At 46.4% G+C, this 22,200-nt stretch overlaps 1 protein-coding gene across 1 annotated transcript in view; it reads right to left on the reverse strand.

Annotated features, from left to right (window-relative positions):
• txndc5 (thioredoxin domain containing 5) overlaps positions 1 to 22,200 on the reverse strand; it is a 44,436-nt gene that overhangs the window by 22,081 nt on the left and 155 nt on the right. The window contains exons 2-5 of the mRNA XM_078216822.1: positions 21,930 to 22,112; positions 12,947 to 13,096; positions 11,485 to 11,590; positions 2,972 to 3,068 (exon numbers count right to left, since the gene is read on the reverse strand). Coding sequence (XP_078072948.1) covers positions 2,972 to 3,068; positions 11,485 to 11,590; positions 12,947 to 13,096; positions 21,930 to 22,099 — 523 coding nt within the window. The 5' untranslated portion in view covers positions 22,100 to 22,112. The remainder of the gene's footprint in view (positions 1 to 2,971; positions 3,069 to 11,484; positions 11,591 to 12,946; positions 13,097 to 21,929; positions 22,113 to 22,200) is intronic.

Here is a 22,200-nt window from a genome sequence, read left to right on the forward strand (position 1 = left end):
GAAATCAGAAAATTGAATTTGATAATCAGCCATGATCAAAATGATGGCAGAGCAGCCCCGAAGGGCCTACCCCTGCTTCTATTTTCTACGTTTCTAATTACGGTAACATGTACAAAGAGTTCTATAAATTAGGATTGTGTGTGTTTGTCCCCACTGCACAAAAACAAACATCATTCTGTGGTTTGGCTCTTCAGCTCAATAAAAATGTCTCTCAGGATTCCTTCAGTGCTCTCGGGAGGTCAAATAGGTCCCGTGGTTGGGAAACCCTGCTATAGATAGCACACGCTGAAGCTGCAGGGCACCAATAACGGAGGCTCGCTCACAATTCCCTGCGTGTCCAACTTCTTGCCGCAGCCAGGCGGTCAGATTAAGCTACTTCCCATGAGAAGCTCAGGCAGGATAGGGAGGTCACACCGGAAGGGTTTACGGATTGCACAGTCGCTATTTAAAATATGACAGAAAACAGGAACAGCTCAAGGATGGATGGGATTCACAATTCTTTCCTTCATAAAAGAATATATCGATAATTGGGTTTAATTAGTTGCTCCAAGTTTCTTTGTGGCAAACCCAACTGATAAGTGGCTTGATGGCAGTCTAACACCAGTGCTTCTGTACTGAGTGGTGGTTCTTGATTGGAATATTTTCCAAGAGGCGCACAGGGAAAAGCCCAGTTTTCATCAAGTTCCCGAGCACCGGTGTTTGAATCGGAAGGACTGGTCTCACAGAAGGAACAAGGTATTCACATACTCCATCAAACCATGGACACAAGTCAACCAATCAGGACTATACTAAGTGTGCCACAGGTTAACGCATTCATTAATATCGTGTTTGTCTTTACAAATGGTTAAATATGTAGCAGACAGTTTAATGTTCCCACTAAGCAGTGAAATAAAAATTGTTAATTCCCTCCCCATTTTACTGGTTAAAGGGAAAGCTATGCTTTGAAGTGGTGCCAAAAAATAAAAAAGCCACTTCATAGAATCCTACAGTGCAGAAGGAGGCCATTCGGCCCATTGAATCTGCACCGACCACAATCCCACCCAGGCCCTATCCCCATAACCCCAAGCATTTACCCTAGCTAGTCCCTCTGACACTAAGTGGCAACTTAGCATGGCCAATCCACCCAACCCACACATCTTTGGACTGTGGGAGGAAATCGGAGCACCCGGAGGAAACCCACGCAGACACGGGGAGAATGTACAAACTCCACTCAGACAGTGACCCAAGCCGGCAATTGAACCCGGGTCTCTGATGCTGTGAGGTAGCAGTGCCAACCACCGTGCCACCCCTTTCTTTAAAAAGGGGAACTAAATCTCTGTCATTTGCATTTGCAGCACTCACCTGACACAATCTTTTAAAATATTCATTCTTGGGAGGTGAACATCGCTGAAGACCAGCATTGCACTCCCCATTACTAAGTGCCCTTGCGATGGCGGTGGTAGCTTCCTGCCTCAACCGCTGCAGTCCGTGCGGTGAAGGTAAACTCCCTGTACTGCTACTGGTCTCTCTCGGCTTTCCTGAAAGGAGTTTTGATGCAACTGAGTGGCTTGCTGGGTCACTTCAGGGGGCAGGTTTGAGTCAATTACACTGCTCTGGATCTACAGTCACATAGAAACATAGAAGATAGGAACAGGAGGCGGCCATTTGGCCCTTCGATCCTGCTCCGCCATTCATTACGATCATGGCTGATCATCAAACTCAATAGCCTAATCCTGCTTTCTCCCCATAACCTTTGATCCCATTCACCCCAAGTGCTCTATCCAGCCGCCTCTTGAATACATTCAATGTTTTGGCCACAACTACTTCCTGTGTTAATGAATTCCATAGGCTCACCACTCCTTGGGTGAAGAAATGTCTCCACACCTCCGCCCTAAATGGTCCACCTTGAATCCTCAGACTGTGACTTCTGGTTCTGGACTCCCCCACCGTCAGGAACATCCTCCCTGCATCTACCCTGTCTAGTCTGGTTAGAATTTTATAAGTCTCAATGAAATCCCCCCTCATTCATCCGAACTCCAACGAAAACAATCCTAACCTAGTCGATCTCTCCTCATACATCAGTCCCGCCATCCCCAGAATCAGTCTGGTAAACATGGAGGCCAGATGGGGCAAGAGGGAGAGATTTCCTTTCCTAAAGGACATTTAGTGAAGCAGATGGGTTTTTAAACAACAATCCAGTATTTTCATGACAGTTGTTCATTCGAATATGCCAATTTATCAAATTGAATTGAATTCCACCAAGCTGTTGAGGTGGAATTTTTTTGCCCCGCCTGCAGCGTGTTTATCAGCGGTGGAGGTCACCCATCACTGGCCAGTGACGGGATCTTCCAGTCCCGCCACTGTCAACGGGGCTTCACGTTGTCCACACCCTCTACAGCTGGGGAACCCGTGGCCGGGAGAGCGTCGCGATCGTCGGGACCGGAACATCCCGCTGGCGGGAATGGCCGGAAATCTTCAGGTCTCCATGCATCTGGATTACTGGTCCAGTAACATGCTCGGAATTAAACAACAGGTACGAGTTAATTAAAATCAGAAGGTGCTGGAAATACTCAGCAGGTCTGGCAGCATTTGTAGAGAGAAATGGTTAACAGGTGGAGTTTTCCTGTCCCGCCCGCCACGGGATTCGTAGCAGGCAGGACACGGACCCATGCAAAGGTCCGTTGGCCTCAGATGGGATTTTCCAGCCTTGGGACGAGCGCGGCCGGAAAATTCCATCCAACGTTTCAAATCCAGAATATCTGAAGAGTCATCATATTGGACTCAACTCTTGTTCTCTCTCCACAGAGGCTGCCAGACCAGAGTATTGGTTTTTCTTTCCGATTTCCAGCATCCGCAATATTTTGCTTTTATACAAGAGAGGAGGGTTATTCTGCAAACTTTGAATAGGGATTAAAAGGTTACGATGAAACTCCAGTTCATCCAGACCTAGAAACACCGAACAAACAAACACTCAGCCAGCTGTCAAACCTACCTTGTGTAGTATGAAGCTTGAAGTTATTGGCCGATAGCTCAAACAAGCCTTGCTTGGCTTCTGGAAGAGTGGGAGGTTCCGGTTCAGATCCTATTTGCTGACAAGAATAAAGTTTTTTTTTAAAAAAATCAGGATTTTATTTCTCAGTTAATGGGAGATTAAATTGCAAAAGTACATCATTAGCAAAAGACTGTATCTCCTAAAGGAGATATCTCTCTGGATAACACACTACCTCCCTTCATCTCCTGAATCAAAATTCTTCCTCCCTTGCTGCAGAGAGACTGGGCAACCCTCTCAGCTCATTCGCTCACCCCAAATTTAATTCATCCAGCTGGTGAGGTAGCATCCTTGCCAGCTCCTGATGTGAAGCTCACACAGAGGCGTGATGGGGAACAGGTAAATATACAAACTCACCCAACAAAGGGAAGCAACTTCAATTATCAACAGCAGCAACTTATTGTCAAAATCAGGGCCCCCAACGCCGCACCCCGGGCCCCCAATGCCGCGCCCACGGCCCCCAACGCCGCACCCTGGGCCCCCAATGCTGCGCCCACGGCCCCCAACGCCGCGTCGGAGCACACCGTGTCAGATACTTTGAGATTAAGCTCAATTAATTTACAGAACAGCCTCCCGGCAAAAGCAGCAGATATTAATGAATACTGACTACGCTGACACACTTATAAAGAGACCACATCAATCCCTAAACACTGACAGCATTGGGAAGACAGACAAAAATGGAAACCTTAGATCGATACACATGACCTCAGTGAAAGAAACCATTTCTTGTGCTTACGTTTGTGCAGCAGTAAGTTCCTTTAGGAGAGAAGCAGCATAATTCTGACTGGGTGACGGGTTTGGTGAGCCGAATTTAAACCAGAATGCTTTAGTGCAATACATCACTTGTCCGAGACCAAATTCTTTGCCTCAATTGTCTTAATTCTATGGTAAATGTCTCATACTATTGCTATGTACCTCACAATGTTCCCTCCATGGGTAATGCAAGCTTTAAAGCCAAAGATCCATCATGTAACTTCTGTCACTTCTCACATGGGACGCAAGGTTTTTCCATACTCACTACTGCCGTGTTAACATCCTAGTGAAAATACCACAACCTCAAGATATGGGCAGCACGGTGGCACAACAGTTAGCACTAGTCCCTCACGGTGCCAGGGGCCCAGGTTCGATTCCGGCCTTGGGTCACTGTCAGTGTGGAGTTTGCACATTTTCCCCCGTGTCTCCGGGTGCTCCGGTTTACTCCCACAGTCCAAAAATGTGCAGGTTAGGTGGATTGGCCATGGTAAATTGCCCTTTAGTGACAGGGGGACTATCTAAGGTAAATGCATGGGGTTATGAGAATAAGACTTGGGTGGGATTGTTGCCGCCGCAGATTTGATGGGCTGAATGGCCTCTTTCTGCACTGTCGGGATTGTATGATTCCCCAGCTGTTTCTCTTCAGGGCGTACATGCCTGGGTTTCAAATATTTATGGTAATGGTTACAGATCCAAAAGGTAGTTAATTCATTAGCAAACCCTCGGGCAGTTACCCTCTTTTAAACACTGAATCCAACAAAAGATTGAGCAGGAAATGCTTCAGTGCAATCTTCAAAGCAGCAGTTAGCCCAAGGCAGCCATTATTCTGCCTCTCTCCAGCTTTGCTAAGCTGTGAGCGAGTTGGGGCAACGGTTAAAACACGCAGCTGCAGAGGTTTCAATATAACATCAAGGTTAGAATTTCAGACAGCGAATCAAACGCTTCAAGCGTTAACCTTACCTCAAGTGATCAAACTCCTTACATCGGAGATAGATGATTGCGGCTTTAGCTCCAGAAAGATGAGCACAACCCACCCAAGCTGACACGGTGCGGGATTGAGGGAGCACTGCGCGGTCAAGAGATTAAACCGTGACCCCGTTTTGCCCTTTCGGGGGTGTAAATGATCCCAGGACGCCGTTCAAAAACAAGCAAAACATCTCTCCCCGCCTCTCAGCTAAAATAGATCCTCAACCAGCATTACTGAAGGTGGTTAGCTGGTCACAATCACACTGCTGTCTGTTGGATCTTGCTGTGCACAAATGGCTGCCACATTTCCGACTTTACGAAGATGACCGCACTCCAAAAATACTTTAATTTATTCTTCTGGGATGGGGAATTGAGTTAATCATGGATCATAAAATCCCTACAGTGCAGAAGAGGCCATTCAGCCCATTGAGTCTGCACCGACTCTCTGACAGAGTACCTTACCCAGCCCCTATGCCCATAACCCTGCACATTTACCATCTAACCCACACATCGTCACACACTTGGGGACAATTTACCACGGCCAAACGACCCAACCTGCATATCTCTGTGGGAGGAAACAGGAGCACCCGGGGGAAGCCCACACAGAGATGGGGAGAATGTGCAAACTCCGCGCAGACAGAGACCCAAGGCCAGAATCAAACCTGGGGTCGCTGGCGCTGTGAGGCAGCAGTGCTAACCACTGTGCCACTTGATGCAGCAACAGGCCAGAGCTGGACATACCAAGATCAGTCAACAAGACAAAGAGCCTGACAAAATTGCCTCGTTACATTTGCAGGAACTCAGGTAACCACAGTGTTCACTGACTGGTGATGGCGCAGGGTAATACATTTGCATACTTCTCCCACAGCCACGCAAATTACTTTCTACCGATCTTTAAATATAAAACTGCACCTTCTGAAAATAAGGAACTGATACCTGGAGGCTTGACCAGTTATGGTGCAGAGCGCTACAATATTACTGAACAGTCTGGGTTCCTTAGCCAGCCATAGTGACTCTCCAATGTCAAATTTGAAAAAATACTCAAACTGACGTCAGGACTCAACATGAGGAAATCCTAACAAATTTATAATATTATTTTCCCAAAGTGCAAACCCAAGGATTATCCGTTTCATGCTCCTTTTGAAAAGTGAGCAGCTTACCAAAACTGGCAATGTAATGGAGTTAATTAACTTTAAAGTGTAAAGTTTATTTAGTGTCACAAGTAGGCTTACATTAACACTGCAACGAAGTTAGTGAAAATCCCATAGTCGCCACACTCCGGCGCCTGTTCGGGTACACCGAGGGAGAATTTAGCGTGGCCGATGCACCTAACCAGCACGTCTTTCCGACTGTGGGAGGAAACCGGAGCACCCGGAGGAAACCCACGCAGACACGGGGAGAATATGCAGACTCCGCACAGACAGTGACCCAAGCTGGGAATCGAACCCGGATCCATAGCGTTGAGAGGCAGCAGTGCTAACCACTGTGCCACCATGCGTGTAGGGGGAAAAATGTAGCCATTGATTAGCACAAAACTGCGCAGATTGCTCTACTGAGTAAGGGGTTAAGGTAGCAAACTTCAAACAACATCATATGGACTTTGAGTCAAGAACACAAAAATCAGACCTTAATGAAAGGTGTAAGTAGCTGAAGGGAACCCAAAGTTCCTCTTTTGACTTCGAACACTTGTAAATCATCCAGACAGCCAACAGTATCTCAATGAATAAAAGTTATTCCAAGCATCTCATAAGAGGTCACAGTGCTCATTCTTTTTTGAAGATAGTGGAAAAAGACCAAAAGCTGAAGATGATCTATGTTTGTCGGATGCAAAACTAACAGCTAAGCTTACCGAGCTATCACAATTATGAATTTCCTTTTTACGAATGTTACAAAAACCAAACTCCCAAGGGACTCCGAAAGCATACACTTCATCTTGCTCACAATGACACGTACACCATTTCTAGTTCACGATTCTGCACTTGCCAACCCTTCCCCAACAGGCTAAGTGAAAAGTGTAGAAGATTTTTCCAAAATAAAAAAATTACACAGAAGTTGGTGCAGGGCACGAGTTGGAAATGGATGAAGAGCTCATAAAAGATTGTGGAAAGCAAAATGGAGTAAAAGGTAAATAAAGCGAACAACAACTTGATTTTCTTCCTGCGTCAAGGAGCTGAATCAAAGCTTTAATCAAACTCCACCAAAACTCACACTATAAAAACAAATTGCTGTTCCAGGGACAAAAGCAGAAAATGCTGGAGAAACTCAGCAGGTCTGACAGCAGATGTCCAAAGATGCCCAAAGATATGTAGGTTAGGTGGATTGGCCATGCTAAATTTCCCCTCCGTGTCAAGGGGACTAGCAGAGATTACACGAATAAGGCCCGAGTGGGATTGTTGTCAGTGCAGGCTCGATGGGCCAAATAGTCTCCTTCTGCACTGTGGGGATTCTATGATCTATTCTATGATTAGCATCTGTGGAGAGAGAATAGAGTCTGGTTGATGTTTTGTCAGAGCTCAAACGAAGGGTTATCCTTACTCGAAACGTTGGCTCTCCCCACAGAAAATCAAGCTGTTGTCCGCTTGATTTACCTTTTACTCCATTTTGCTTTCCACAATCTTTTATGAGCTCTTCATCCATTTCCAACTCGTGCCCTGCGCCAACTTCTGTGTAATCTTTTTATTTGGAAAAATCTTCTACACTTTTCACTTAGCCTGTTGGGGAAGGGTTGGCAAGTGCAGAATCGTGAACTAGAAATGGTGTACGTGTCATTGTGAGCAAGATGAAGTGTATGCTTTCGGAGTCCCTTGGGAGTTTGGTTTTTGTAACATTCGTAAAAAGGAAATTCATAATTGTGATAGCTCGGTAAGCTTAGCTGTTAGATCTGGGGGTTTCTTCAGCATTTTCTGTTTTTGCTTCAAATTCCAGCATCCGCAGAATGTTGTCTTTAACTGTTCCAGGGAGACTGGCATTTCCCAATCAATGAATGAACATGAGGAATATCTAGTGATATTTAAAGAAAAATGCGTTTATCTGTTCATTCCGGTTATGCCTTAGACTGTAAAAATGTTTTAGTGTTTCAGTGTTATTAAAACCACTCATATATTGTCTACTTTTTTAATATGTACTGTTGTAAATAATTCAAGGCTTTTAAAAATTGGCACTTTGTTACAATATTGCTGTTTTCTATGGTAGACTCAAAACACAAAGTACAATTACAGATGCAATAAAAATCTTCCCTACAGTGCGGAGACCCAATACAGGCTGAGTGAGTGCTTTGCTGAACACCTCAGTTCAACATTGCCCAAGCTTCGCCAGTCACTTTAATTCTGTGCAGCACGGTGGCACAGTGGTTAGCACTACTGCCTCACTATTATTTAAACGGTGAAAAATTACAACATGCTACCATGCAGAGGGACCTGGGGGTCCTTGTGCATGAATCACAAAAACTCAGTCTGCAGGTGCAGCAGGTGATCAAGAAGGCAAATGGAATGTTGGCCTTTATCGCGAGAGGGATGGAGTATAAAAGCAGGGAGGTCATGCTGCAACTGTACAGGGTACTGGTGAGGCCGCACCTAGAGTACTGTGTACAATTCTGGTCCCCTTATTTAAGAAAGGATATATTAGCTTTGGAGGGGGTACAGAGAAGGTTCACCAGGTTGATTCCGGAGATGAGGGGGTTAACTTATGAGGAGAGATTGAGTAGACTGGGCCTGTACACATTGGAGTTTAGAAGGTTGAGGGGAGATCTTATAGAGACATAAGATAGAGGAGGGGCTAGACAGGGTAGAAGCAGCGAGGTTATTTCCACTTACAATGGAAACAAGAACTAGGGGGCATTGCCTCAAAATACAGGGGAGTCAACTTAAAACAGAGTTGAGGAGGAACTTCTTCTCCCAGAGGGTAGTGAATCTTTGGAATTCTCTGCCCAATGAAGCAGTAGAGGCTACCTCGCTAAATGTGTTTAAGTCACAGATAGATTTTTAACCATTAAGAGAATTAAGGGTTATGGGGAGCGGGCAGGTAAGTGGAACTGAACCCACTATCAGATCAGCCATGATCTTATGGAATGGCGGAGCAGGCTTGAGGGGCTAGATGGCCTACTCCTGCTCCTATTTCTTATGTTCTTATGTTCTCAGAGCGCCAGAGACTCAGGTTCGATTCTGGGCTTGGGTCACTGTCTGTGAGGAGTATGCACATTCTCCCCGTGTCTGCGTGGGTTTCCTCCGGGTGCTCCAGTTTCCTCCCACAGTCCAAAGATGTGCCAGTTACGTGGACTGGCCATGCTAATTGCCCCTTAATGTCCCAAAATAGGGGGGTTAGCAGGGTAAACACGAGCAGTTATGGGGATAGGGCCTGGGTAAGAGTCAGCACATTCTCAATGGGCCGAATGGTCTCCTTCTGCACTGTGGAGATTCTATGATTTTTTTTATTCATTCGTGGGACATGGGCGTCACTGACTGGCCAGCATCTCCTTCCTTGTTGCCCTTGAACTGAACGCCATTTCAGAGGGCAGTTGAGAATCAACCACTTTGCTGTGACTCTGGAGTCACATGTAGGCCAGACCAGGCAAGGACTGCAGATTTCCTCCCCTAAAGGACATTAGTGAACCAGATGGGGTTTTTCGACAATCGACAATGGTTTCATGGTCATCAGTAGATTCTTAATTCCAGATATTTTTTATTGAATTCAAATTTTGCCATCTGCCGTGACGGGATTCGAACCCGGGTCCCCAGAATATTAGCTGAGTTTCTGGATTAATGGTCTAGTGATAATACCACTAGGACATCACCTCCCCGTTCTCCACCTTGCGCGAAGCCTGACCTCTCCGTCTTTGGCCTGCTGCAGTGTTCCAATGAAACTCAACAAAAGCCAAAGTGATGACACCTCATTTTTTGACTCCGCACTCTATAGCCTTCTGGACAATCTGGGCCCCGTTTTTGTTCATGTTTGCTATTTGCTGGTTAGGTTTCTTCCTCAATCCCTTTCCTCTGCATTTGGGTGGCTGTGAGCCTGACATTCACACCTTATCTAGAACCACCACAAGCTTTGCCTTGCTGCTTCATCAAATGGCAAAGTGGTTAGCACTGCTGCCTCACAGTTTCAGGGACCTGGGTTCGAATCCTAGCTTGGGTTACTGTCTGTACGGAGTCTGCACATTCTCCGTGTGGGTTTCCTCCGGGTGCTCCGGTTTCCCCCACACTCCACAGAAATAACAAGTTATTTTTTTAAGGCGTAAACCATAGCCTTTTCTTTATTTACTTGTCCCATTACCGCCCACTTTAACTTTTCTGCTCTGTAACCCTGTGCCATTTTAACGTGCTCTGCCCTCCACAGTAACATGGACCTTCCCTTTTATTCTTCTTTCCACTCCCCCCTTTCATTTGCGCAAAACCTATTACATCTCGAACTTTCCTCCGTTCTGACGATGGGTCATGGACCTGAACAAAGAACAAAGAAAATTACAGCACAGGAACAGGCCCTTCGGCCTTCCAAGCCTGCACCGACCATGCTGCCCGACTGAACTAAAACCCCCTACCCTTCCGGGGACCATATCCCTCCATTCCCATCCTATTCATGAATTTGTCCAGACGCCCTTAAAAGTCACTATTGTATCTGCTTCCACTCCCTCCCCCAGCAGCGAGTTCCAACATGAACTCGCTTTCTCTCGCCAAAGGATGCAGACAGACCTGCTGAGTATTTCCAGCACTTTCTTGCTTATATTTGAAAAATCTCAATTTCAAGTGTTCTAAGCCATCACTTCCACTTCAGACATTTAGAAATACGGGAACAGAAGCAGAGCACTCGGCCGATCCATTTGTTTTCACCCCAGCAGCGGCCGAGTAAGTTCTTCCTTCGTTTCTCAGGCTAAGCAACATTGAAATGCTCCCACTATGCACAGCATTGAAGGAAAACTGGCATTTGTGGAGTTGTATTTCCACATGCTGGCCAGACTTTTCTTGCCATTCCCACCAGCGGGATCTTCCAGTCCCGCCGGTGGCGAACCCCTGCGTACAACGGGAAATCCGTTGGGGGATTGGGGGGGGGGGGGGGGGGGGGGGGGACAGGGGTGGGAGGAAAAGCCCACCCATCGCATTTTTACATCAATCAAAAACTGCTGGGAGTTTCGTATACAATTATCAAGCATTTCACTGCAGAATCATAGAATCCCCACAGTGCAGAAGGATGCCATTCCCGAGCCTGCACCGACCACAATCCCACCCAGGCCCTATCCCCACAACCCCATACATTTACCCTAGCTAGTCCCTCTTACACTAAGGGGTAATTTAGCACGGCCAATGCACCTAACCCGCACATCTTTGGACTGGGAGAGGAAACCGGAGCACCCGGAGGAAACCCACGCAGACACGGGGAGAACGTGCAAATTCCACACAGACAGTGACCCAAACTGGGAATCGAACCCACATCCCTGGTGCTGTGAGGCAGCACTGCTAACCACTGTGCCACCCAGCTTAAGAATCGGTTAATGCTTGATTGGCAAAAGCAGATTAATTGTAACAACACAGTTGACTGTTTGAAAGTTTTCTTGAGAAACACATTCAATCTCTGCAGCCCGATTGCAAATGGAAGCTAGAAGCTATAGCGCCTGCTTGGTTCAGAAGGAGGAGTCAAGTTGGTCAAAGCAACATCCAGTGGCTACACTGGCTTCTCACTCAGTGACAGTGTGCATTCCACAGAGCTCCCCAGCACAAGGATTAAGTGACTTCCGAAAGACTTACATCAGGTTCAGCATTCAGATTCTGCAACATCCAAGTTTCCAGCGACTGGAGATCTCTGGGTCCCTGGTATTTCACTGCTTCCTGGTCAAGTCTGAACAGCTTCAGCCTATCAGATAATCAAGAAAACCATTCACTATGATAGCAAACAGACTGCATATCTAATGCTATGTCACAATGCTGTCTGGTTATTAAAACAATTTTTTGTACAAAGCATCTGGCAAGATTAGAATGAACAAAAGCCTGTAGATATAGCATAGGGGCCATTCATCATTCAAAATCTATTAGAGGTTGAGAAGGCAGATAAAAGGGTTAAAATGTGGTTTAAATGCAGTTGAGTTGCTCGGGGCTCGCTGCAGTGATGAAGTTGCATATTACAATCACAGCAGCATTATTACTATGGATAACAATGTATTTCCAAATTACAGCATGTGCCATCTCCCTAGATTTGCTAACCAACTGGGCGGCACGGTAGCACAGTGGTTAGCACTGCTGCTTCACAGCTTCAGGGACCTGGGTTCGATTCCCAGCTTGGGTCACTGTCTGTGTGGAGTTTGCACATTCTCCTCGTGTCTGTGTGGGTTTCCTCCGGGTGCTCCGGTTTCCTCCCACAGTCCAAAGATGTGCAGGTTAGGTTGATTGGCCATGCTAAAATTGCCCCTTAGTGTCCTGAGATGCGTAGGTTAGAGGGATTAGTGGGTAAAATATGTAGGGATATGGGGGTAGGGCCTGGGTGGGATTGTGGTCGGTGCAGACTCGATGGGCCGAATGGCCTCTTTCTGTACTGTAGGGATTCTATGAACTGAAGGATAAATATCTGCAGGAAACACTGCACTTAACAGCACATTTTTATAGAATCCCTACGGTACAGGAGGAGGCCATTCAGCCCATCGAGTCTGCACCGACCACAATCCCACCCAGGCCCTATCCCCATAACCCCACACATTCACCCTGCTAATCCCCCCGACACTAAAGGGCAATTTAACATGGCCAATCAACCTCACCCGCACATCTTTGGAGCGTGGGAGGAAACCAGAGCACCCGGAGGAAACCCACGCAGACACGGTGAGAACGTGCAAACTTCCACACAGACAGTGACCCGAGGCTCGAATTGAACCCGGGTCCCCAGCGCTGGGAGGCAGCAGTGCTAACCACTGCGCCAGCTAAATCATTTGGTGTTCTTACTTCTACAAATTTATCAGCACGATCGCCAGGAACAAGAACGACCAACTTAACATAAACCAGCACACACTAAATGTTGCAAAACTAAAAAACTCCAGCACCCCCCCCACCCCCCAATTGCCTGATATATCGCTGACGTCTTCAAAGATTATACAGGGAGGCCCAACGAATGCGGATTAGTTTGCAATTCCCTTCGAGTTGGTGATTCTCCCTTTCCAGACCCTTAACGATGTTCAAAAATGTTTGCAGTTAAAATGTGCCCCACCCCACCCACACCACTTACGTAGGATATCCACGAACTCCATGGTCTGAACAGGTCTGTGTGTCTTTGGTGCAGTCAACTTTTGCTACATTTGCTGGAGGTGCTTCCATGCTGTTGTATTTGTCCCCGAGTTCATTCCACGTTGACTGGAGTCTCTGGCAATGGCCGCACCTGTCAAGAATGCACAGCACATTCAGTCGAATTGTTAAAGTGAGTGAAATTAATATTGATTTTTCCCCCCTCGAGACTAAAACCTGTGCCTCACACTAACTTCATTCTTATCACTCGATTTGTGAAAGAACAGACCTGCTGAAAGAAAGGAATGGCATTCATGTAACATCTTAATGATCTTCGTGGGGTGGGGGGGAACCAAATTACCTGAAGACTGATATCTACAATGGTGGGGACGTCAGGAGAAGATACTGAAAGATCAATCCACCCAGCTGAAGATATCCGTGACTGCTCCAAACCTAGAGAGTCATAGAGATACACAGCACAGAAAAGGCCCTTCGGCCCAACTCGTCCATGCTGACCAGGTTTCCAAATTGAACTAGTTCCATTTGCCTGCATTTTGTGGCACAGAGGCTCACATTTCTGCTCACGGCGCCAGGGACCCAGGTTCAATTCCCGGCTTGGGTCACTGTCTGTGCAGAGTCTGCAAAGGTTTCCTCCGGTTTCCTCCCACATTCTGAAAGACGTGCTTGTTAGGAGCATTGGCCATGCTAAATTCCCCCTCAGTGTACCCGAATAGGTGCCGGAGCGTGGCGACTAGAGGATTTTCACAGTAACTTCATTGCAGTGTTAATGTAAGCCTACTTGTGACACTAATAAATAAATAATATCTCTCTAAACCTTTCCTATCCATGTTTCTGTGGAGAGTTTTTAAAATTGTATTGGACTCTAATTTAATGGGAATGAGGACACTTCCTGAGCCTCCACCTCAAGTTAGTTGCTTAATTGTCCATCGCCATTCATGACGAGATGTGAAAGGACTACACAGATTTGACTTCTTGGTAATGGAATCACTTAACTCTGTCTACACCGCCTTAGATGCTGCTCCTGACATGGACTCCAGCACTCTTCATTGAACCAGGGTTGTTTCCCGGCCTTGAGGGAAATGCAAGGCCACAAAGTTACAGGTTGTACTCGGATACAATTCTGCTGCTGATGGCCACACACCCTCTCATGGGTGCCCTGATTTGAGCTGCTAGACCTGGGCGGCACAGTGGCACAGCGGTTAACACTGCTGCCTCACAGTACCAGAGACCCGGGTTCAATTCCCGGCTTGGATCATTGTGCAGACTCCACACAGCCATTCTTCCCCCGTGTCTGCATGGGTTTCCTCCCACAGTCTGAAAGACAGGCTGGTTAGGGTGCATTGACCGTGCTAAGTTTTCCCTCCGTGTACCCGAACAGGCGCCGGAGTGTGGCGACAAGGGGATTTCCACAGTAACTTCATTGCCATGTTAATGTAAGCCTACTTGTGACACTAATAAATAAACTTTAAAAAAAAAGCTGTTTCTAATCATTCCGCACAATGGTAGTGCCACAGAATTCAAGAGAAATTGTCCTCAATGTGAAGATGGTTTCCACAGAAAGAAAATGGTGGTCATTCCTAACAGCTGCATCATGGACAAAGGCATCTGCAACAGGTAGATAACCACTCCATCTGACGAAGGGGCAGCGCTCCGAAAGCTTATGGTATTTGCTACCAAATAAACCTGTTGGACTTTAACCTGGTGTTGTGAGACTTCTTACAGGTAGATTGGCCAGGGTGAGATCAGCTCGCATTTCCCACAGCACCTGCCACAGGCAACTTCTGACAGATAGATCTTTCCAGACTCAGCCAGCTTGGTCGGTCGTGGTGCTACCAAGTCACTCTTGGGCAATGGAACATTGAAGCCCCTCCCCCACCCAGAGTACAAGATGTGCCTCAGTGCTTCCTACAAGTTGTGTTCAACATGAAAGAGTGTTGATTCATCAGCTGAAGGAGGGTAGTTGATGGTAGTCAGCAGGGGGTTCCCTTGCCCACGTCTGAGCTGCAGCTATGAGAACAAAGAACAGTACAGCACAGGAACAGGCCCTTCAGCCCTCCATGCCCATGCTAATCATGATGCCCTAAATAAACTAAAAAAAAACCTTCTGCCCTTACTCAGTCCGTATCCATCTATTCCCTCCCTATTCATGTACCTATCCAGATGCCTCTCTAATGTTGCTAATGTGCCTGCTTCCACTACCTCCTCTGGCAGCGCGTTCCAGGCACCTACCACTCTCTGCGTAAAAAGCTTCCCCCCTTTCACCGTGAACCTGTGCCCCTTGTTGTTGACACTTCCACCCTGGGAAAAAAGCCTCTGACTATCCAACCTATCTGCACCTCTCAATTTTGTAAACCTCTATCAGGTCTCCCCTCAGCCTCCGTCTTTCCAGTGAAAACGATCCTCATTTATTCAACCTCTCCTCATAGCCAACATCCTCAAGATCAGGCAACATCCTGACGAACCTTCTTTGCGCTCTCTCCAAAGCTTCCACGCCCTTCTGATAGTGTGGCGACCAGAACTGCATGCAATACTCCAAATGTGGCCTAACCAAGGTTTTATACAGCTGCAACATGATTTTCCAACTCTTATACTCAAGAGACTTCATGAGAATTGACTATGAGGACTCCCAGTTGCAGGACCAGTCCACCAGGCCACATACCACTGTTCCCCTGCCTGTAGTGAATTAGTCCCACCTTTGGAACAGGACCTACCCAGAGATGATGCGAAGGGTTATAGCTACCCCCTTCTGAAACCTCAGCAATGTCTGTAATCACTGTTTAAAGTTTATTAGTGTCACAAGTAGGCTTACATTCACACTGCAATGAAGTTACTGTGAAAATCCTCTAATCACCATACTCTGGCGCCTGTTCGGGTACACCAAGGGAGAATTTAGCCTGGCCAATGCACCTAATCAGCACGTCTTTCGGACTGTGGGAGGGAATCAAAGAGTACCCGGAGGAAACCCACGCAGACACGGGGAGAATGTGCAAACTCCACACAGACAGTGGCCCAAGCTGGGAATCGAACCCGGGTCCCTGGTGCTGTGAGGCAGCAGTGCTAACCATTGTGCCACCGTACTGACTCACATCTTGAGGATCACGAGTACAAACCCGTGCCTTACCACTCCGTGCATTGCAAGTTAACGTTAGGTGCACTCTTCCACAATGTTCGAGTGAGCGTCCTAACTTTAAGACTGGCACACCTTGCCAGACAATGGTACTTTTCACAAACACAGTGGGGACCATTTTAACTTTGACAGCGTAAAGCAGATAATAGAAAATCATCAGCCCATTTTATACCTTCCACAATTCTTATTTAGTTATCAAAATAAATACTGCGAGGGGCATTGCAGAAATTGGCAACTTCCTGTGCCATTTTCGCAAAGTTAAAAATCACCCCAGCCTGTTAAACAAGTCATCAATTTTTTTTCAGGACTGCAAGATCCACTCAAGTTAATCACAACCGCCATGCTCTGTATCTGCTCAAAATATTCTCTCTCTCTTCTAACCAGGTGCACAAGCTGTAACAGATGAGGAGGATCCGGTGTGGCAAGTAACATCTGTTACTTCAAATACCATTTTATTCTCCCCCTCTCACTTCCTCCCCTTGATATTGAGAAGCTGCAGATTACTGGCTAGCTTCTGGTCCCAGTGACAATGCCAGGTGAAATACCAGGGAGTAACACAGGCCACTTTCCAATTCAAATCAGCAGAAGTTGCAGATCATTACGTAACTAAAAAGAAAAGTCAAAAAGACGCAACTTAACAACTTGGGGCCAATTTATAATTATTTCTTGATGGACGGCACGGTGGCACAGTGGTTAGCACTGCTGCCTCACAGCACCAGGTATCCGGGTTCGATTCTGGCCTCGGGTGACTGTGTGGAGATTACACGTTCTCCCCGTGTCTGCGTGGGTTTCCTCCCACAGTCCAAATATATGCAGGTTAGGTGGATTGGCCACGCTAAATTGCTCCTTACTGTCCAAAGATGTGCAAGTTAGGTGGATTGGCCACGCTAAATTGCCCCTTAGTGTCCAGGATGTGACAATTGGATGGGTTGGTCATGATCGAAGCATGGTTTTATGGGGATAGGGCAGCAGATTGGGCCTAGGTAAGGTGCTCCTTCGGAGGATCAGTGCAGTCTCAATGGGCCAGATGGTTTCTTCCGCGCTCCAGGGATTCTATGATTCTTTTTATGACAGTCAAAAAGGATGCTAACTATAGATTACAATCGCAACTAGTGTGTCTATGCCTATTAATACACGTGATGTTCCTCAGGGCTTTATGATGTATCTTGAAGGGCCAAATGGCCTCCTCCTGCTCCTATCTTCCTCTATGTATCTGTGCTAGGATACAGTATCAAATGTCAAATATGAAGCAAAGCCCAAACAGCTCTCAGATCTGTAAGTAAAGCACATAACCTCCAGGGCTGAATTGCATCCTCTGTGAACTTCCTATATAGAGAGGGATTTAGGCGCACTGATCCACAGTTCCCTGAAGGTGGCAACTCAGGTGGACAAGGTGTTAAGAAGGCGTATGGCATGCTGGCCTTCATCGGTCGGGGTGTTGAGTATAGGAATTGGAAAATCATGTTGCAGCTGTATGTGACCTTGGTTAGGCCGCATTTGGAGTATTGTGTATAGTTCTGGTCGCCACACGGCCGGAAAAATGTTGATGCATTGGATACGGTGCAGAAGAGATTTACCAGGGCGTTGCCTGGTTTGGAGGATATGGACTATAAACAAAGATTGAACAAACTTGGATTGTTTTCATTGGAGCGTTGGAGGATGAGAGGGGACCTGATAGAGGTTTACAAGATTATGACAGGCTTGGAGAGAGTGGATAGTCAGAGTCTTTTTCCCAGGGTCGAAGTGTCAAATTACTCAGGGGCATAGAGTGAGAGGGGGAAAGTTTAAAAGAGATGTATGGGGCAAATTTTTTTACACAGAGGGTGGTGAATGCCTGGAACGCACTGCAGAAGGAGGTGGTGGAAGCAGGTTCCCGAGGCATCTGGATAGATACATGAATAGGTGGGAACAGAGGGATATAGAGGCAAGAAAATATTAGAGAGGCATCTGTGTCGGCACAGACTTGGTGGGCTGAGGGGCCTGTTCCTGTGCTGTATGGTTATTTGTTCCTTATCCCTGATGGTAAACATATCACCTTCAAATCCACAGGTCAAACCTTATCATTTTTCCCCATCGAGTCTGTACCGACCACAATCCCACCCAGGCCCTATCCCCATGCATTTACCCTAGCTAGTTCGCTGACACTAAGGGGCAATTTAGCATGGCCAATCCACCTATCCCGCACGTCTTTGGACTGTGGGAGGAAACTGGAGGAAACCCACGCAGACACGGGGAGAACGTGCAAACTCCACACAGACAGTGACCCAAGCCGGGAATCGAACCCAGATCCCTGGTGCTGTGAGGCAGCAGTGCTAACCACTGTACCACCGTGCCGCCCCACGTTCCTCAGCCTCTTGCATTCAGTTTGATCCAATTCCATGCTTTGTCCCCTCCCTGCCCAGCCCACTGGGACTCTGCAACGTCCCAATTGACTCCCCCCAGTCAATTCATATATTGTCCAGATTATGTCAATCTGAAACAAGTATTTTCAGTCAGAACGTCAAATGCGAGTTTGCCAGCTTAAGAGGAAATTAATATTCTAACTCAGGCCTAAATGTTCCACATACACTGGAGACCACATGCCGCATTTTATCCGTTAAAGTTAACAGATGGGAGCTGAATGTGTGACAATAATCCTTCAAGGGAAGAAAAATCCATTAAAAGGTTTTGCTATTTATGGTTGACTATTTCCTGCGCTATGGAATACATACGGACATGTTTCATCCACATATACATTAGCATTCACGCAACCTCTTTAAACGCAATTCCCTGGCAGTACAGAAATTTTTATTTTGCCCGTACTACAATATCCAAAGTTCTCTATTTCCAAAGCTCAACCATTTCTGTATTCATCTGAGATTTAAATTCAAACAAACAGAAAAGGCGGCACAGTGGCACAGTTGTTAGCACTGCTGCCTCACAGCGCCAGGGATCCAGGTTCGATTTCTGGCTTGGGTCACTGCGGAGTTCGCGCATTCTCCCCGTATCTGCGCGGGTTTCCTTGGGTGCTCCAGTCTCCTCCCACAGTCCAAAAGACGTGCTGGTTAGGTGCATTGGCCATGCTAAATACTCCCTCAGTGTACCTGAACAGGTGCTGGAGTATGGCGACTAGGGGATTTTGACAGTAACCTCATTGCAGTGTTAATGTCAGCCTACTTGTGGCTAATAAATAAACTTTTAAAAATGTATGAGGGTTACAGGGTTAGGGCCTGGGTGGGCTCATTGTTGGGCTGAATAGCCCTCTTCTGCACTGTAGGGATTCTGTGATTCTATTCTATGATTCTAAACCGCAACAGCCAATATATTCACCAATTCTGGTCTGGTATCAAATGATTTTTTTCAAAACAACATGAAGTTAAGGCAGATTAGTTGGTGCAATCAGAGTATAAATCTACCCGAAGGACTTAAAGTTAAAGCTAAAGTTTATTTATTAGTCACAAGTAAGGCTTACACTGCAATGAAGTTACTGTGAAATTCCCCGAGTCGTCACACTCCGGCGCCTGTTCGGATCAATGCACCTAACCAACACGTCTTTCAGACTGTAGAAGGAAACTGGAGCACCCGGAGGAAACCCACGCAGACATGGGGAGAATGTGCAAGCTCCACACAGACAGTGACCCAAGCCGGGAATCGAACCCGGCTCCCTGGCGCTGTAAGGCAGCAGTGCTAACCACAGTGCCCCAATATCCCTTAACACCTCTAGTTAACAAAAATCTTATCAATCTCAATTTTAAACATTGATCTCACACCGACCGACACTTGGAAAGAAACATAGAAACTAGAAGCAGGAGTTGGCCATTCGGCCCTTCGAGCCTGTTCCGCCATTCATTTTGACCATGGCTGATCATCAAATTCAATATCCTGATTCCCCCCTTTCTCCCATATTCTTTGATTCCTTCTAGTCCCAGGGGCTATATCTAATTTCTTCTTGAAATCAGACAATGTTTTGGCCCCAAATACATTCGGTGGTAGTGAATTCCACACATTCACCACCCTCTGGGTGAAGAAATTGCTCCGCACCACAGTTCTAAAACACTTATCCAAGAGTTGATAAGTTAGTCTGTTTCCCCTTACCAATCATTGAACATTAAAAGGATCACAGATATCATAGAAATCCTATAGTGCCATTCGGTCCAGAGTCTGCACTGATAACAATCCCACCCAGGCCCTGTCCCCGTAACGCAACATATGTACCCCATGAATCCCTCTAATCTACACATCCCGGGACACTAAGGGTCAATTTGGCATGGCCAAGCATCCTAACCTGCACATCTTTGGACTGTGGGAGGAAACTGGAGCACCCGGAGGAAACCCACGCAGACACGGAGAGAATGTGCAAACTCAACACAGATAGTGACCCAAGCCGGGAATCGAACCCAGGTCCTTGGAGCTGTGAGGCAGCAGTGCTAACCATTGTGCCACCGTGCTGCCCTTGATTACTGTAATAAATACATTTACTAAGTATTTACTAAGTAAGTAAGTACTCCTTTGGAGTATCATCAATTCTGTAAAATCAGCAACTGGCTTTGATACAACTCAAAAGAAAGTGCCCATAAAAAAATGATATTTAATCATAGAAATCATAGAAACCCTGCAGTGCAGGAGGAGGCCATTCGGCCCATCGAGTCTGCACCGACCACAATCCCACCCAGGCCCTACCCCATATCCCTACATATTTACCTGTTAATCCCTCTAACCTACACATCTCAGGACACTAAGGGGCAATTTTAGCATGGCCAATCAACCTAACCTGCACATCTTTGGACTGTGGGAGGAAACCGGAGCACCCGGAGGAAACCCACGCAGACACGAGGAGAATGTGCAAACCCCACACAGACAGTGACCCAAGCCGGGAATCAAACCCAGGTCCCTGGAGCTGTGAAGCAGCAGTGCTAACCACTGCTATTAATACATTTAAACTATTCAATAAGAAATTGCACAGAGTTTTCAGACATCAGCATCCAGTGTAACATGGGGCCTGCTAGGGATATCATCAATTGGGGAGCAGCTGATACTTTGAGTCATGAGGCTGCCTCATTCACAGAAACAAGGAAGTGCAGGGAAAAGTAAGTTTGATTCGGGGGGAGGGGGAGGAATGTAAATGTGTTTGGTGTAAATCCTAGTTACGTTGGCAAGCACTCAATTTTTAAAAAATGCGCAGTGGCAAAGATTTTCAAAACAGGGCCACTTCCTTTTACAATTGTTCTGATTTTAAAAAACACCTCGCCCCAGAAAACAAACGGATCATTAGTTTGTGCTAAACACGGTTACGTAAGGTAATCTCTTCCATCCTTAGCTTGATGCCACGTACACAGGCTACATACTCAGCCTTGTAGGGGCTACAGTGAAACTCATAACACAGATACTTAAACTAACAATGCAAAGAGTAAAACTTCTAACAGCAAACTGTTCCTTTACAATCCCATCGTTTTTGTATTTGAAAATGAGAATTTAAAATCATTTTATAAATGCAAAGAGTAAAACTTCTAACAGCAAACTGTTCCTTTACTAAATCATTTTTTGGTATTTGGAAATGAGAATTTAAATTCATTTACAATCCCCTTTTTTTGTATTTGGAAACGGTGAGAATTTTAAGCTCCCAGTCAACTTTCACTCTCCCACTTTTTTTAATAATAGTGTCACAAGTAACTTTGCAATGAAGTTACTGTGAAAATCCCCCAGAAAGTGTGCAAACCTTTTGTTTTGCTGGCTACAAAAGTTTTGTTCCCCCCAAAGAAAATCCAATTATGTATTAATCAATGGCTTAACGTTTCTTTCCCCCAAAAGGAATGTGAATGGATAATTAACAAAAGAAAGAGAGGGAGATGCCAAACTTTACCAAGGTGCAAAGAACATGATGAAGTGGGGAGCAGTCTGCACGGCGTGACTGAAGAGTTCAGCGGTGTAGAGGTGTTTGCTATGTTCATCTTCTTCTTGCTCCTGGAGAGAGGCAGGCAGCGTGGCCAGGAGCAGCAGGAGCCAGGTGGACAGGTAGCTGGAGGTGGCCATCACTCAACTCAACCTGAATGCACACAAAGGGAAGGAAAGGAAATGAGGAACGCGAGAGCAGGGCAATCAGCAGCCGGCGTCTCTCTGCCTGGGGTGGGAGG

Source organism: Mustelus asterias, chromosome 7 (assembly GCF_964213995.1).
Source record: "Mustelus asterias chromosome 7, sMusAst1.hap1.1, whole genome shotgun sequence".
NCBI classification, from domain to species: domain Eukaryota; kingdom Metazoa; phylum Chordata; class Chondrichthyes; order Carcharhiniformes; family Triakidae; genus Mustelus; species Mustelus asterias.